We start from the raw sequence: 13,985 nt of genomic DNA on the forward strand, positions 1-13,985 counted from the left end.
GGTAGATGATGATACCAGTTTCAGCTTGATGAGCTGCGACTGCGAGCACAGATGGAGACTATTTAGTTAGCTCAATCCCTGAGGATGAGAACTCTAGCCGGTTAATAGCTAATAGCCTAATAGGAGGCCAGTGAGGCAGTAGTCACGTTACTTGCAGATGCTGCATAGTCAAGTCAATAATTAAGATATCTAGAGAGGTACACCGTATTGAAACATATATACACTGCTCCTAGCCGACTCTGGCTAGGTTACTTGCTCTTGCACAAGTGTCCATCCGACGTGACGGTCCACTCGTCCGACCCCACAGCCGTAGTCCCATAGAACATGCTATTCGGATCATACTTGGCCTTGATGGCCCGCAGCTTCTGGTAGTTTTTACCATAAAACGCCGTCTGGAAATTGGGCTGCCGGAAATCGGCCTCGTTGAGATACGCCCCCGAGTTCGGTGCCACCGCCTCCAGGCGAGGAATGTACTCGTCGGTCATCTTGCGCTGCAGCGCGATCATGTCGGCCGTCGGAGCGGTCCAGTCCCACGGCGTCGTGATGATGGTGTCGATCAGCGTCTCGCGCCAGGCGGGCAGCACCGCGTTGTAGACATCGCCGGCCACCGCCGGGGAGACGTTGACCCCCACGCCGATGAAGGTGGCGCCGTCGGACGTGATGGCCCGGTACGCGGCGGTGAGGTTGGCGTTGTTGGTCTGCACAACCGAGCGCGGGATCAGCCAGCCGCCGTACTGCGCGATGCCGACCTCGATGGCGCCCTGCATCCCCTCAAATTCAGCCAGGTAGCTGTCGAACTGCGCCGAGTAGGTGATAAAGTCGATCCCCAGCCGGGTCAGCCCGTCGGTGAAGGGCTTGACTAGCGCCTGGAGCTGGGCCACGGGGATGTTGGGCGCGGTCAGCGGCGAGATGTAGAAGCTGGTGTTGGTAAAATACCAAACGCTCATGGCGCCGGCGTCGACGATCGCCGGCAGCGTCGCGTGGTACAGCGCAACCGCCTCATAGAACGTATCCTGCGAGATGCCGTCGCTGGTAAAGCTCAAGCTCAGCCCCGACACCGGCGTCGCCGGGTGCGCCTTGGACGTCATCGACCAGACCACGCCGTAGGTGCCGCCGCCGCCGCCGCTCAGCGCCCAGTACAGGTCCGCGTACTTGTTGTCGCGGTTGGCCACGATGAAGTTGCCCTGCCCGTCAATCACCTCCCACTCGAGGACCTGGTCGGCTGCCAGTCCGTGCCGCGAGGCCAGCGCCGAGTGCCCGCCGCCTTGGGTGTAGCCGCCGGCCAGACCAACGGTCGGACACTCGCCGCCGACTACCTCGAGACCTTGCGCATCGGCGGCCTGGTACGCCTCGATGCCCTGCACGCCGGCACCCATCTTGATGGCCTTGCCCTTGTAGTGCTTGTCGGACCAGTCCTTGAACTGAATGTCCTTGAGGTGATGCGTCCAGATCCCCAGGGCCCCTGCACCGGTGGACTTGCCGTTGTAATCGTGGCCGGTGTTGCGCACGACCACGCGGATGTTGTTCTTGGTGGCAAACTGCATCGTCTTGGAGATGTGCTCGGGCTTGCTCACGTTGACCGCGTAGACAACATAGTTGCCCAGCGTGCAGGGCTGGGAGACGGGGTGGAATGGGTCGCAGGTGCCATCGGTGAAGAATGGGGCCATGATCGACGAGGAGGATTCATAGCTGCTTTCTATCAGTTCCGAATCAGAAAGGAAAAGAAGAGGACATTACGTACTGCAGCTCAGGCATCTGCCAATGTGCCTTCAGAGCCTCGCATGTGGCAGCATCATAGTTGGGCGCATGGCAGGGAGTGCCTAGCGGGATCGTAGCAACCAGTCGGCCGTCAATTGTCTGGTTGAAAGCGGACCAGACCTGGGGGGAGGGCCAGCATGCTTCTCCAGGGAAGCATCGACAGTTTGCTTGAGAAGTGGTAGAGGCAGATGCCGTAGAAGATAGAGCCAGGAGGCCGGTCAGAACCGACCAGCCGTTTGTCGTAGTGGAGAACATCTTCATTACCGATCACCCTTGAAGCAGTTTACGTCTCGACAGGACGGACGAGGGAATCTCTTGATTTATTAGCTCATTTCCTCTGCATCCAGCAACCAGCCAGGAACCTGTGGCATCCGACGCTAGAAGGCACCGCGTGGCCTGCATAGGAGTTAATCCGATGCTAATTCCTTAGTCGGTGGAGATGCTGGAGGATTCGCCTAATCAGTCGAAATTGTCCGTTCAATACTCCGTAATCGTATAATTGAGGGGGTTCGTTCCAGAATGCCTTGGCTTTCTATTATTATCATTAGTTATCGACTACATATTCCATATCCATAATAATATGCATATTCATCCCTTGATGCACAGCTATTTATCTTCATAACACAATGTATGTTATCTTGCATACGGATACTCGATCCTTCTATCCAGGATCCAGATCCGTCCCTACAAACGAGCACCTCCCACCAGCGTCTCCCACTCCCTCTTCCCAAACTCCACATATTCCTCCGCCCCCGCCGGAAGCCAATAGAACTTGTCATCCCATCCCTCAGCCACCTTACTCCCAACCTTGGCTGGGTCGACCCCCTCCTCGCGCAAGGGCACCTTGTTCTGCTTGTGGTTGTGGATATGCGCCGGCGTCTCCACGATCCGTAGAAACACTGGAACAGCGTACCGGGGCAGTCTTGCGCGTGCAAACGCAGCCAGACCGCGAAAGTCGAATGCGTCTGCCGCCTCCGGGCTGAGCTGGAGCGCTGCGCAGCCGGCGCGGCCCTCGTGTTCGGGGACCAGGACTCCGTAGACGTTAGCTTCTTGGATGCCGGGGTATTGGCCTAGGATTTCGGCCACTTCGGCGGTTGCACTGCGTCCATTAGTATTTAGCACTGTGGTTTTATCAGAGGCAGACTTACACGTTCTCGGATTTCCATCGAAAGGTATCGCCCAGTCGATCGAGAAAGTACCACCGGCCGTCGTTCTGGCGGCGTAGCGCATCGCCGGAGCGATACCACAGATCGCCCTTTCTGAAGACGTCGCGCAGGAATTTCTTGGAGGTCGCGCTTTCGTTGCGCCAGTAGCCTTGGAATGCTTGTTCGCTGGGAACATTGACGATGATCTCGCCGCCTTTGTCGTACGGGGCCCGGATCGCAAACCCCGTCTTGGGGTCGCGCAGGACATCGCCGGTGGTGGGATCGATCGCCACAGGCACAAACATGTTGTGCATGACAGCTCGCATGATCAGTCCGTGGTGACCGACACTCCCCGCCGTAAACGGGCCCTTGTTGAAATTGAACAGCCCGAAAAGCCCCTCGGTGCTGTTGAAGAACTCCGCCACGGTACCGATCCCGAACCGGTCGCGGAATTTCTCCCAGATGTCCGGTCGCAGTCCGTTGCCGTACATGCAGCGAACGTGGTGGTTGCGGTCGTCCGGCGAGGGCGGCGCGGCCAGCAGGTACCGCGCAACTTCGCCGACGTACACAAAGATCGTGGCGCGGGAGTCTCGGATATCGCGCCAGAAGTTGCGCACGCTGAATTTCTTGCCTAGGGCAATGCTGACGCCTGTAGTGAGGCAGACCATCATGGCGATAGCAGATGTGCCGTGGTACAGGGGCATGCAGCTGTACCAGATGTCCCCGCCGGGACCGTCGGTGTCCTCCATCGATCCGCGGCGGAGAGCGAGCGTGCTGTACAGTCGTGCCATGGTGAATGCGCAGCCTTTGGGCATGCCGGTGGTGCCGGAGGTGTACAGCAGGATGGCCGGATACTCGCCCGACATGTTCAGCGCGAGATCCTTGGGTGGCTTGGTGGTGGGAAAGGTAGATACTTGCGAGGTGAACGAGGGGCCTAGGTAGACAAGTTCCATGCCCAGTTGGCCTTCGATAGCTTCCCTGCTGTCCTCGATGCGCGCGCGACATTCTTCATCGCCATCCACCAGAACAAGCTTGGCTCCGCTGATCTTGAGGCAATGCACCAACGCATCCCCGGTAAGATTGTAGTTGATTGCAGCGGGCGCACATCCAATACTCCAGAGAGCAAGCCACGCAATCATAAATTCCACCCGGTTCTGCAGGTAAAAGGCCACCAGGTCCCCTTGCTTGACCCCTTTGGAAAGAAAGTAGTGCGCATATTGGCAGGCGAGGTGCTGGACGTCACGGTAGGTATAGATTCCCTCCCGTGTCCACATGCACGCCATATCCGGGTACTTCTTTGCTGTTTCCAGGAATACAAACCAGACATTTCCAAGACCCTTGGCCGCTGTTCTTGTCAGACGTGATTTTGCAAGTACGAGGGAGGGCACCATACCAGCTTGTTCAAAAGAACGGTTACTTTTCCATGCGACGTACAGAGTCGAGATGTCTTTGGTGACGTGGAACTTGGCGTTCAGATACGCCGCCAGCGTAGCACCTCCTGCTACTGCGGCTACAGAATTCGGTTAGTGACACTGATGTCACTGGATGTAGACATACCTAGACTCATCGTGCCAGTAGGGAAAGATGTAAACTCAGCAATCGCTCATGCAAACGGTATTAAAGCAAGAATTAGTAGAATAGAAAGCAAGCAGTGGATGGTGTCTAGTAATTGAGACAACCATGCCGTTGCCGAGCTGTCGGTCTATCCTCGGTTCATCCTCAACCTCCCCGCATCTGGCATTCACCTCTCGGTCAACAGTCTTACTGGTTCGGCACTGACGTGTACATACTAGGCCGGTAAAGGATGATCCATTGGTGATTCGTTGGCAAAGGTCTGAAGGACAAGGATGCGGGGAAGGAAGCTCCATCAATGGCACTCGTTCATCCAGTAATGATCACAAATCATATTCCATCAATCCATCAATCCATCACTCATACACCACTCTTCAGTATCATTCTTCAAGCTGAGCTGCCTGCAGGACCAGCAACACCATCACCACCACCAGCACGACCCTGCTTCTTCTTCCTCATCGCCTTCTTCCGCCGCTTCGTCGGACGAGGACTGGTATCCATGGCCGCGATAGTAACAAGGGTAGCAGACATGAGATCATGTATCCTCTGAAATTCCTCATTATCAAAGTACTCGTAGTTCTCCTCCTCTTCGTATTCTTCATACTCCCTTCTCTTGCGCTTCCTGCCCCGATTCTTTCGCTCGCCTATCTCGTGACGGGCAGCCGCATCCCAGCGTTGTCTGAACGGGAAGGGAGGGGCCGAGAGATGAACGCCACGGAAAACGCATTCAGTTGCTTCAATGGCCAGCTTGTTTTTCCAGTTTATCTCGTCGTCGCTGTCGCTTTCGTCGATGGGAGCTTCCTCGGTTGGGATCTGGGTGTTAGGAGCGGAGGTCGGGGCGTTGAGTGCAGTGGTAGGGGTCGGCTCGGGCTGCTATATCATCATGCATCAGTATTTATCAGTATTTTGACTATAGATTTTGCAGATAGACCGAGCTAAACTCACCTGCGCGTAGGCCACGACCAAATCCGAGATCGCGTACAGCGTCTGGCAGCTCTCGGCGCCGGGACAGGTGGGCTTGTAGCAGGAGCTACAGGACTATCTTCTTCAGTAGTATCCTGTGAGTTGTGGATTGTACTTACAGCCATGTCTTTGGTTGAGACAACAACCAGAGCGAATCCGCTGTTGTTGTGATGGTGGTTGTGATGACCTGGATCCAGATCGAGGAAGAAGTAGCAGCAGGTGACGCGGTATACACACCTGTTGCCTACCTCGCGTTTGTAGCCCAATTGAATATTTGGCATGGAACTTTACACTTCTTGTGAAGAAGCTAGTCGATACTTGGAATCAGAAATATGCTATCAGTAAGTACGCCTGATGTCTATCAAACAGCACCTCGCATATCACGTCCACTGTGTCCTGAGCCACCACAGATATGGCATTGCCTCTGGACTATCTGGCTACTGCTTCGCAGATTGCCATTTTGTCTTGTTATCTAAACGAGTATACGCAATCAACCAAACTAGGCTAGTATAGCAGTTCTGGAGAAATACGCCTGCAACAACTTCATTGGGGTAGTTCTCTGGGATAAACGGTGTATAAATTCACAGGAATACAGAATCATGGCCATCTTCATATCTTGGTGGTGACCTAGATGTCTAGCAAAGCCTCAAGCCAAAGCTCAACGGCGTCTTGATGGTATGGCTGCTCAATAAGGTGTTCTTCAGCCTGACACGTCCAGGGAGGAACTATACCCTGTCCCCGACAATGCGAACCCGGTACCGGCCAGCTCGACGGTCATCAAATCCATGAGGTCCAATTGCTTGTTTGTCAACCTCATGATACTCATGTCTATAGATGCGAGTGCACGACATGCTAGGGTTGACAGGTGTGATTCCGAGGAGCATATCGTCGTGGTCCGGCCGCCTGAGAAGGAGTGACCTACTCAAGTACCTACATCCAGGAGCATATCAGCTGGCTAAATAAATGCTGCCTTGCTAGCTAGGTAGATTGAATGCATGAGCATCAAGGGCGAAGTTATAATAGAGGAGCTCTCAGGTTTATCATCAGACAGTGAACATGAAGATGCAGAAAAACTTAGGCACCTAACCACATCTCATAACTACCATCAAGCTGGAGGCACACCTTCTACGTCCACCAGGGCAACAGTTCTGGGCGCCAGGAAGGACTGATAACCTCACTCAGCCCTACACCCACCACCGAAACCAGAGCCTCAGCGGCTCCAGCCGCATCCATGGGGACTGGGTCCTCTTCAGGTGCCCAACGACCACGACTTCACGATCCTCTAATAATGCACTTTTTATTACTGGCTAGTTATATTCATCATGTCATAACCTAGCAACCTTCTTCTCCGTCGTCTGGCTCAACCAAGCCTTAAACGTATCAACCAACCCATCAATTTCCTCCACCGTATTACCCGCATGAAGGCAAACCCTCACCCGCTCTCTACCCGCAGGAACAGTAGGCGCCATAATAGCGCGGACCACAAACCCCTTTTGCTGACACGCCGCGGCCAGCTGGCGCGGGAAGCGGCTACGCACAGAGAAGATGGGCGAAGTCGGGAAATGATCCACTTGGAAGGCCGCGGGGTCCCAGGCGTCCAATTCCGCGAGGCGGTCGCGGAAGTACGCGACCAGCTGCTGCAGTTTGGTCTGAAGCTGCTCCGTCTCGCCCTCTGCAAGGAGCTCGTAGGCCGCGCGTATGGACGCAAGGAAGGGGAATCCCATGGCGGTGGTGTAGATCAGGCTCCGCGCGTAGTTGATCAGGTAGTCTCTTGTGTCGGGGCAACAGAGCACAATTGCTATCCAGTTAGTTCCCTATCATGAAGATCAGAAAAAGAAGAACTCACCACCGTGACTTGCAAGTGCTTTGCCGAACGTATGCACCCGGATGAACATGCGCTTCTCGACGCCTAGGCCCTGGACAACGCCCGCACCGCGGGGCCCAAACACGCCTGTAGCGTGCGCCTCGTCGACAATAAAGTAGCCATTGCCTCGGGGGAGCAGCCGATCAACCACCCGGATAAAGTCCTGGATAGGCGCAATGTCGCCGTCCATGCTGTAGATGGACTCGATGGCGATAAAGACGTTGCGCGAGCCCGTCTGGATCAGAGGGTCGTCGGCAATATGTGATTGGAGGACTTCATCCAGGCTGCTGGGTAAGCTGTGCGAGAACGGCACACGCTTGCCGGCCCTCGATAACCGCATGCCCTCGCGTGCGCTTGCGTGGATGAGTTCATCGTACACGATCAGGTCTCCTGGCTGGGGAATGCAGGAAAAGACACCGACGTTGGCGTCGAAGCCGGAGTTGAATAAAAGTCCGCTGGGAGCGCCGTGGAATTCTGCGGTGAAATTTTCGAGTTCCTCTGCGCAGGCCGAGTTGCCGTCCAATAGACGCGACCCTCCGCTGGCGAATGGGTACAGCGGGGGAGCTTGGTGGAGGAGTTCTAGAAAGCGTTCTCGAAAGACTGGAGATGTCGAGAGCGATAGAAAATCATTCGAGGAGAAATCTACTGAGGACTGAGGTAACACGGTCAATCGTCGACGAGAGGACTTGGCTTCTCTGCGAAGGAGGGCTTGACGCAATGAATCCTGGAGGGACTTGGGAGGGGAACTATCCATTAGAACAGACTATAGTAGACTTGTCACTAACAGATTATGGGAAAAACCAGTCACACAAGGACAAGCTGATCTGGGGTAGACAGATGGACTAATGGAAATAAGGATATGACCCGTCCAAGTCCGACACACCAGGGTGGAGCCGGGAATTGGCGATTAAACAGTATCGTCCGTGGTGGACTGTGGACCGGCTACCAGTAGGGAGTACTTTCAGGACGCATACCTTGTGACAGTGTGACAGTACACTGACACATTTTGATAATATAATAATAACAGTCATAGTAATAATAATAAAAATAACAATACAATTGTGGTCATTGCTCCAAAGCTAGGTAGCACTAGTGTGGACCAACCGTACTGCCAGGGACCAGGACCAACCGTTGGTCCCCAACAGCAGGGAACGGTCTGGTATTGGCGGGACATTCCTTGGTGCCTTGGTGCCTTGTACCTGGTACCGGATTAGGCTTAGCACTTGACGGATGCCTCGGCCAACCAAGTAATACTCGGAGTAAATTATAATAATACCAGCCAAGTACGGAGTACCTCTTATTATTACCTTATTGATCCTCGGATGGAACGATGATTCACCGAGATAGATTGGCCTGCTTATAGTCGGCTATGCGGCTACCATTGATATCACTCACATCTCTACCTTGAATAGTGAGATATCGCTGTCCAGGTCACAACACAGGCTGATTATCTGATGCCTCCGGTTCGAGCGGCCTTGTGGCGCACTCTGCGTGCCCACCAAGTCTACGGAGCCAACACAGATGTAGGCAAAACCATTGTGTCCACTATTCTGTGCAATGCGGTGCAACGTCGCAAGGCCGAAAAGGCGGCATTCCTGAAACCAATCTCTACAGGACCATTGGACGAGGCAGATGACAGACACATCCAACGTCATGCGGCTGGCACATTGACCAAATGTTTGTATCAATTCGATGAGCCGGTGAGCCCGCATATCGCTGCTCAACAGAAGAACTTTGTTGTAAGTTTTGACAAGCAATTGCTGCTTTGAAGCAAGCTAATGAGATAGATCCCTTGGGACGATGATATCCTCGGTTCCGTGCACAAGACTCTCTCCGAATGGGCTCGCACTGGAGTCAGTTTCGCTCTCGTAGAGACCGCCGGTGGAGTCCATTCGCCTGGGCCGAACGGTAACTCGCAGGCAGATCTTTACCGGCCTCTTCGTTTGCCAGTGGTTCTCGTCGCAGATTCGCGACTTGGGGGCATCTCGTCTTCCATCTCGGCCTACGAGTCACTACTGCTTCGCGGCTACGATGTCAATTCTGTCCTCCTGTTCCGCGACGATTACTACAAGAACCATGAATACTTGGGCGACTACTTCCGCAATAAGAGCATTCCCCTTGTACCATTGCCGCAGCCTCCCAAACGCCCGCAGTCGCAGGATGCAGCGTCCCTGGCGCAGGACGAGGAGGCCATGACAGGCTACTATCAGCACGTCGCGCAGGAATCAGACGTCCAAGGTCTGTTGGATGAACTCGCAGCGAGAAACGCGGAGAGAATCGATCGTCTGGAGTCAATGGCTAGTCGGGCCCATGGTACGATATGGTACCCGTTTACGCAGCACCATGGCATGACTGCCAAGGATATCACTGTGATCGACTCTGCACATGACGATTACTTCCAAACCTTTGAGTCGAGCGGCAATCCAGATCAGGGTAGTTTGCAACCAACGTTTGACGGCTCAGCGTCGTGGTGGACTCAAGGTCTTGGTCATGGCAACCCGGAGCTTGCCTTGTCGGCTGCATACGCAGCTGGACGATATGGACATGTCATGTTTGCGGGGAACGTTCACGAGCCCGCGCTATCGCTCGCAGAGCTTCTGAAAGACACTCTCGGAAACCCTCGGCTTCAAAAGGTCTTCTACACCGACAATGGAAGCACAGGGATGGAAGTGGCTGTGAAGATGGGTCTTCGTGCGGCATGCCATCGCTACGGTTGGGATGCCAGCAAGGAACAGATCAGTATTCTAGGTCTCAAGGGGAGCTACCATGGCGACACGATCGGGGTTATGGATTGCTCGGAGCCGTCAACTTATAATCAGAAGGTCGAGTGGTACCGCGGTCGCGGGTACTGGTTCGACTTTCCCCTGGTGAAACTGTCGCAAGGGACTTGGAAGGTCGAGATTCCAAACGTGCTTCGAGACTCCTTGGGGGCGGATCTCGAGTTTTCCTCGCTGAACTCTGTATTTGATCTGGAGACGCGTGTCAAATCAGAAGCGGGACAACGCTACAGAGATTTCATACGCACTACGATCGAAGACCTGGTCCACAGGCAAGGAACGAAGTTTGGTTCTCTCATCATGGAGCCTATCATTCTCGGAGCCGGTGGAATGCTCTTCTGTGATCCGCTATTCCAACGATGCCTCGCAGACGTGGTCCGCAGTCATCCAGAGCTCTTCACGACCAACGCTACAGATTCAAACAGCCTAGGATCGGAGACATCCTGGTCAGGTCTCCCGATCATCTTCGACGAGGTCTTTACCGGACTCTACCGTCTCGGACGCAAGTCTGCGGCCTCCTTCCTGAATGTCCACCCTGACATCGCCGTGAACGCGAAACTCCTGACAGGCGGGCTTCTCCCTCTTTGCACCACGCTTGCGAGCGAGGAGATTTTCCAAGCATTCTCCAGTCCCGAAAAGAGCGACGCCCTGCTGCACGGACACAGTTATACCGCGCACGCCGTCGGCTGCACGGTCGCAGTGGATTCCCTGCGAACCATGACGAAGATGGAAAGCAGTGGGTCATGGAATGCATACCGCGATAACTGGAAAGCAGTCGATGTGTCCGGGGAAGATAATTCCCCGGAGGTCTGGTCGGTGTGGTCCCGCGATCTGCTGCGTGACCTGTCATTCGCGGACTCGGTCGAGAGCGTCTTCGCCATTGGCACCGTACTCAGTATCTCACTGAGAGACGCCCAAGGCGGCGGTAAGTCTAGTCCTCTCTGCATCAAGATTATCTCGACCGATTCTAGCCGGCTAACATGTGACGTCGTCTCCACTACTGTAGGCTATACCTCCACGGCAGCCAAGGGCCTGCAGCAGAGATTATCTGCGGGCGGGCCAAAGTTTAGCGTCCATTCGAGAGTGCTGGGAAATGTGCTCTACATCATGTCGAGCGTCACGTCGAAACCCGAGACCGTGCGAGGGTTGGAAGGGCTGCTCCGGTCGGCGTTGCTTTGATGCATTCGCAAAATAAATTAAGAGACGAATGATGAAATTCAATCCAATACTCCGTAGATGTCCGAATTCGCAGACCATAGATTCTAGAATCGAACCAGACCAATTTCGAACCGGGAATATGAGATGGAAATCTGCAGATTCTCTTGGTCTGTTGATTCCTCACCGACGACCCGACAGAGAGGAAAGGTCAATTACCAATCAATCTTCAGTACGGAGTGTGCTCAGATATTATGAAATTGATTTGCATCAGTCAGAAGATAACTGCCAGTTCCTTTTGCCCGACCAGTCGATCCAATTGGTCCATCCAGAAATCCAGTCAGGGACAGCGGAGCCTTTTCCCGCCAGAATCAGGAACGAGCTACGAATGGACGGGTAACCGGGTAAGACACTCAACGCTGGAGGATCTCATTTCAATTACGATGATCGTGAAGAAAATATGAGCGGATGAATGGGTTAGCATTGATTGCAAGCTGTGGATCAGGATACATCATCAGTACTGTATCCCCGCTTCATAGTATTCTGTACGGAATTCAACCATTGATGGATGCGGTTGGGGTCAACAAGAACTGTACAATTCCGGAGAATAATAGTGACTCGTCTATTTTCATAATCCAATTCCATACAATTATTCCCTTACTTTGCATCTGCAAGTGCTGATTCCAATTAGCGGCAACCTTATTGGATCCTTTTTTCTGTCTCCAACCCCTCCCCACACTCTTCGTCTTCTCTTCTCCTTGAAGCACTAAGATAGACGGATCCTCCCTCCCAACTACGTGTGCTATTGTGTTGCCCCTCTTCTCCTTGTCCACACTCCCGAGGTTCAATCCAGATGCTAGTCTAGTCAACTAGCTTCTGTATTGACCATTATTATCGCTCTCCCTTGTGTCATTTCCTATCCCTTCTTCACCACCACCACCACACAACACACCACACACACCATGTCGCTATCTCTATCGCGGTCCCTGCACAGGGCCCTTCTGAGGAGATCCTATGGCACAGTCCAAGCTCCTCCCAGTGCTGCATCACTTACAACCAACCGCATTCCTCCCGCCCTCCAAGAAGCAACCGCCGCCACCGCCCCGCGCACCAACTGGTCTCGGGAAGAGGTCCAACAGATCTATGAGACTCCTCTGAGCCAATTGACTTATGCGGCGGTAGGTCGATCTCACCTCCTGCCTGTCAATGCATACTGACATACTGACCGACAGGCCGCCGTCCACCGCCGCTTCCATGACCCCGCCGCCATCCAGATGTGTACCCTKATGAACATCAAGACCGGCGGCTGCAGCGAAGACTGCTCGTACTGCGCACAGTCCTCCCGGTACAGCACCGGCCTCAAAGCCACCAAGATGAGCCCCGTCGACGAAGTGCTCAAGGCCGCCCGCATCGCCAAGGACAACGGCAGCACCCGGTTCTGCATGGGCGCCGCCTGGCGCGACATGCGCGGCCGCAAGACAAGCCTCAAAAACGTCAAGGAGATGGTCTCGGGCGTGCGCGCCATGGGCATGGAGGTCTGCGTGACCCTGGGCATGATCGACGAGAACCAGGCCAAGGAGCTCAAGGACGCCGGCCTGACCGCCTACAACCACAACCTCGACACCTCGCGCGAGTTCTACCCCTCCATCATCACCACCCGCTCCTACGACGAGCGCCTGCAGACCCTGTCGCACGTCCGCGACGCCGGCATCAACGTCTGCTCCGGCGGCATCCTGGGCCTCGGCGAGGCCGACTCCGACCGCATCGGCCTCATCCACACCGTCGCCAACCTTCCCTCTCACCCCGAATCGTTCCCCGTCAACGCCCTCGTTCCCATCAAGGGCACCCCGCTCGGCGACCGCAAGATGATCCCCTTTGACAAGCTGCTGCGCACCATTGCCACCGCTCGTATCGTCCTGCCGGCCACCATCGTCCGTCTCGCGGCGGGCCGCATCTCGCTGTCGGAGGAACAGCAGGTCGCCTGCTTCATGGCCGGTGCCAACGCCGTCTTCACCGGTGAGAAGATGCTGACGACGGATTGCAACGGCTGGGACGAGGACCGCGAGATGTTTGAGCGCTGGGGATTCTATCCCATGCGGAGCTTTGAGAAGGAGGGGTCCACGCAACCTGCCGTCGAGGCGCCCCCTGCCCCAGCTGCCCCTGCTGCCCACGATAGTGTATCTGCTGCGCCGGCCGCAGCTAGCTCGTAGACACTAGTCTCATGAATGATAACGATATCACCCTGTATGTCTTTTTCGTACTGTATCCAAAAATATTTCATTCGCCATACCATGATGCTGGTCTACGGCTGACTCAACTCCAAAGAACAAATCGGTAAATCATGGTTCATACTATGGCATCTTTCCAATCCAGACACACCATACTCAAGAAACAACATCAAAAGATGAAAGTAATCAGCCACCTGCTACGTACATACATTAAGCCGTAATCCGTTCGTTCTTCCTCGCCTTGTTCAAATAACCCATCACAACTCCATATCTCTGACTCTGCTGTGCCACCTAAGGTTGACTGTCATTGCAGTAGATGGCTGCCATACATGCATGACACCTTTCTCGTCTAGCGGGAACTACCTTGAAATAAAAGTACGGAGTACGGGCCACAGGACCCATCGAAAGAGTCCCGCTGGCTGGCGACTTCTTTGTTCATTCCCTCCCTAGACGTAACATCAGCGAGGCAGGTATGAATATCGGATGGCCAGTGGGACGCAAGGTGAAGTAGAGGACATGAAGA

At 54.4% G+C, this 13,985-nt stretch overlaps 6 protein-coding genes across 6 annotated transcripts; 2 read left to right on the forward strand and 4 right to left on the reverse strand.

Moving 5' to 3' along the window:
- Positions 1-248: 248 nt before the first annotated feature.
- Positions 249-2,013, reverse strand: Aspvir_002009 (FAD-dependent oxidoreductase; the record flags this gene model as incomplete). Its single annotated transcript, XM_043273612.1, has 2 exons — positions 249-1,689; positions 1,742-2,013. The coding sequence occupies 2 exons, from the start codon at positions 2,011-2,013 to the stop codon at positions 249-251; spliced, it is 1,713 nt and encodes a 570-aa protein (XP_043129547.1).
- A 429-nt stretch (positions 2,014-2,442) lies between these two features.
- Aspvir_002010 (putative very-long-chain acyl-CoA synthetase family protein (CefD1)) lies at positions 2,443-4,470 on the reverse strand (the record flags this gene model as incomplete). The annotated part of the gene is made up of 4 exons (XM_043273613.1): positions 2,443-2,857; positions 2,907-4,248; positions 4,297-4,413; positions 4,461-4,470. The coding sequence occupies 4 exons, from the start codon at positions 4,468-4,470 to the stop codon at positions 2,443-2,445; spliced, it is 1,884 nt and encodes a 627-aa protein (XP_043129548.1).
- A 392-nt stretch (positions 4,471-4,862) lies between these two features.
- On the reverse strand, positions 4,863-5,719 carry Aspvir_002011 (uncharacterized protein; the record flags this gene model as incomplete). The annotated part of the gene is made up of 3 exons (XM_043273614.1): positions 4,863-5,348; positions 5,421-5,513; positions 5,558-5,719. 3 exons carry the CDS (start codon positions 5,717-5,719, stop codon positions 4,863-4,865), a joined length of 741 nt encoding a protein of 246 aa, XP_043129549.1.
- A 1,044-nt stretch (positions 5,720-6,763) lies between these two features.
- On the reverse strand, positions 6,764-8,056 carry Aspvir_002012 (aminotransferase class I/II-fold pyridoxal phosphate-dependent enzyme; the record flags this gene model as incomplete). Its single annotated transcript, XM_043273615.1, has 2 exons — positions 6,764-7,236; positions 7,285-8,056. 2 exons carry the CDS (start codon positions 8,054-8,056, stop codon positions 6,764-6,766), a joined length of 1,245 nt encoding a protein of 414 aa, XP_043129550.1.
- Positions 8,057-8,756: 700 nt separating this feature from the next.
- bioDA (adenosylmethionine-8-amino-7-oxononanoate aminotransferase) lies at positions 8,757-11,258 on the forward strand (the record flags this gene model as incomplete). Its single annotated transcript, XM_043273616.1, has 3 exons — positions 8,757-9,041; positions 9,090-11,004; positions 11,086-11,258. 3 exons carry the CDS (start codon positions 8,757-8,759, stop codon positions 11,256-11,258), a joined length of 2,373 nt encoding a protein of 790 aa, XP_043129551.1.
- Positions 11,259-12,196: 938 nt separating this feature from the next.
- Positions 12,197-13,444, forward strand: Aspvir_002014 (biotin synthase; the record flags this gene model as incomplete). Its single annotated transcript, XM_043273617.1, has 2 exons — positions 12,197-12,412; positions 12,467-13,444. 2 exons carry the CDS (start codon positions 12,197-12,199, stop codon positions 13,442-13,444), a joined length of 1,194 nt encoding a protein of 397 aa, XP_043129552.1.
- Between the last annotated feature and the right edge of the window lie 541 nt (positions 13,445-13,985).

The sequence above is a fragment of the Aspergillus viridinutans genome, assembly GCF_018404265.1.
Source record: "Aspergillus viridinutans IFM 47045 DNA, scaffold_10, whole genome shotgun sequence".
Lineage (NCBI taxonomy): Eukaryota > Fungi > Ascomycota > Eurotiomycetes > Eurotiales > Aspergillaceae > Aspergillus > Aspergillus viridinutans.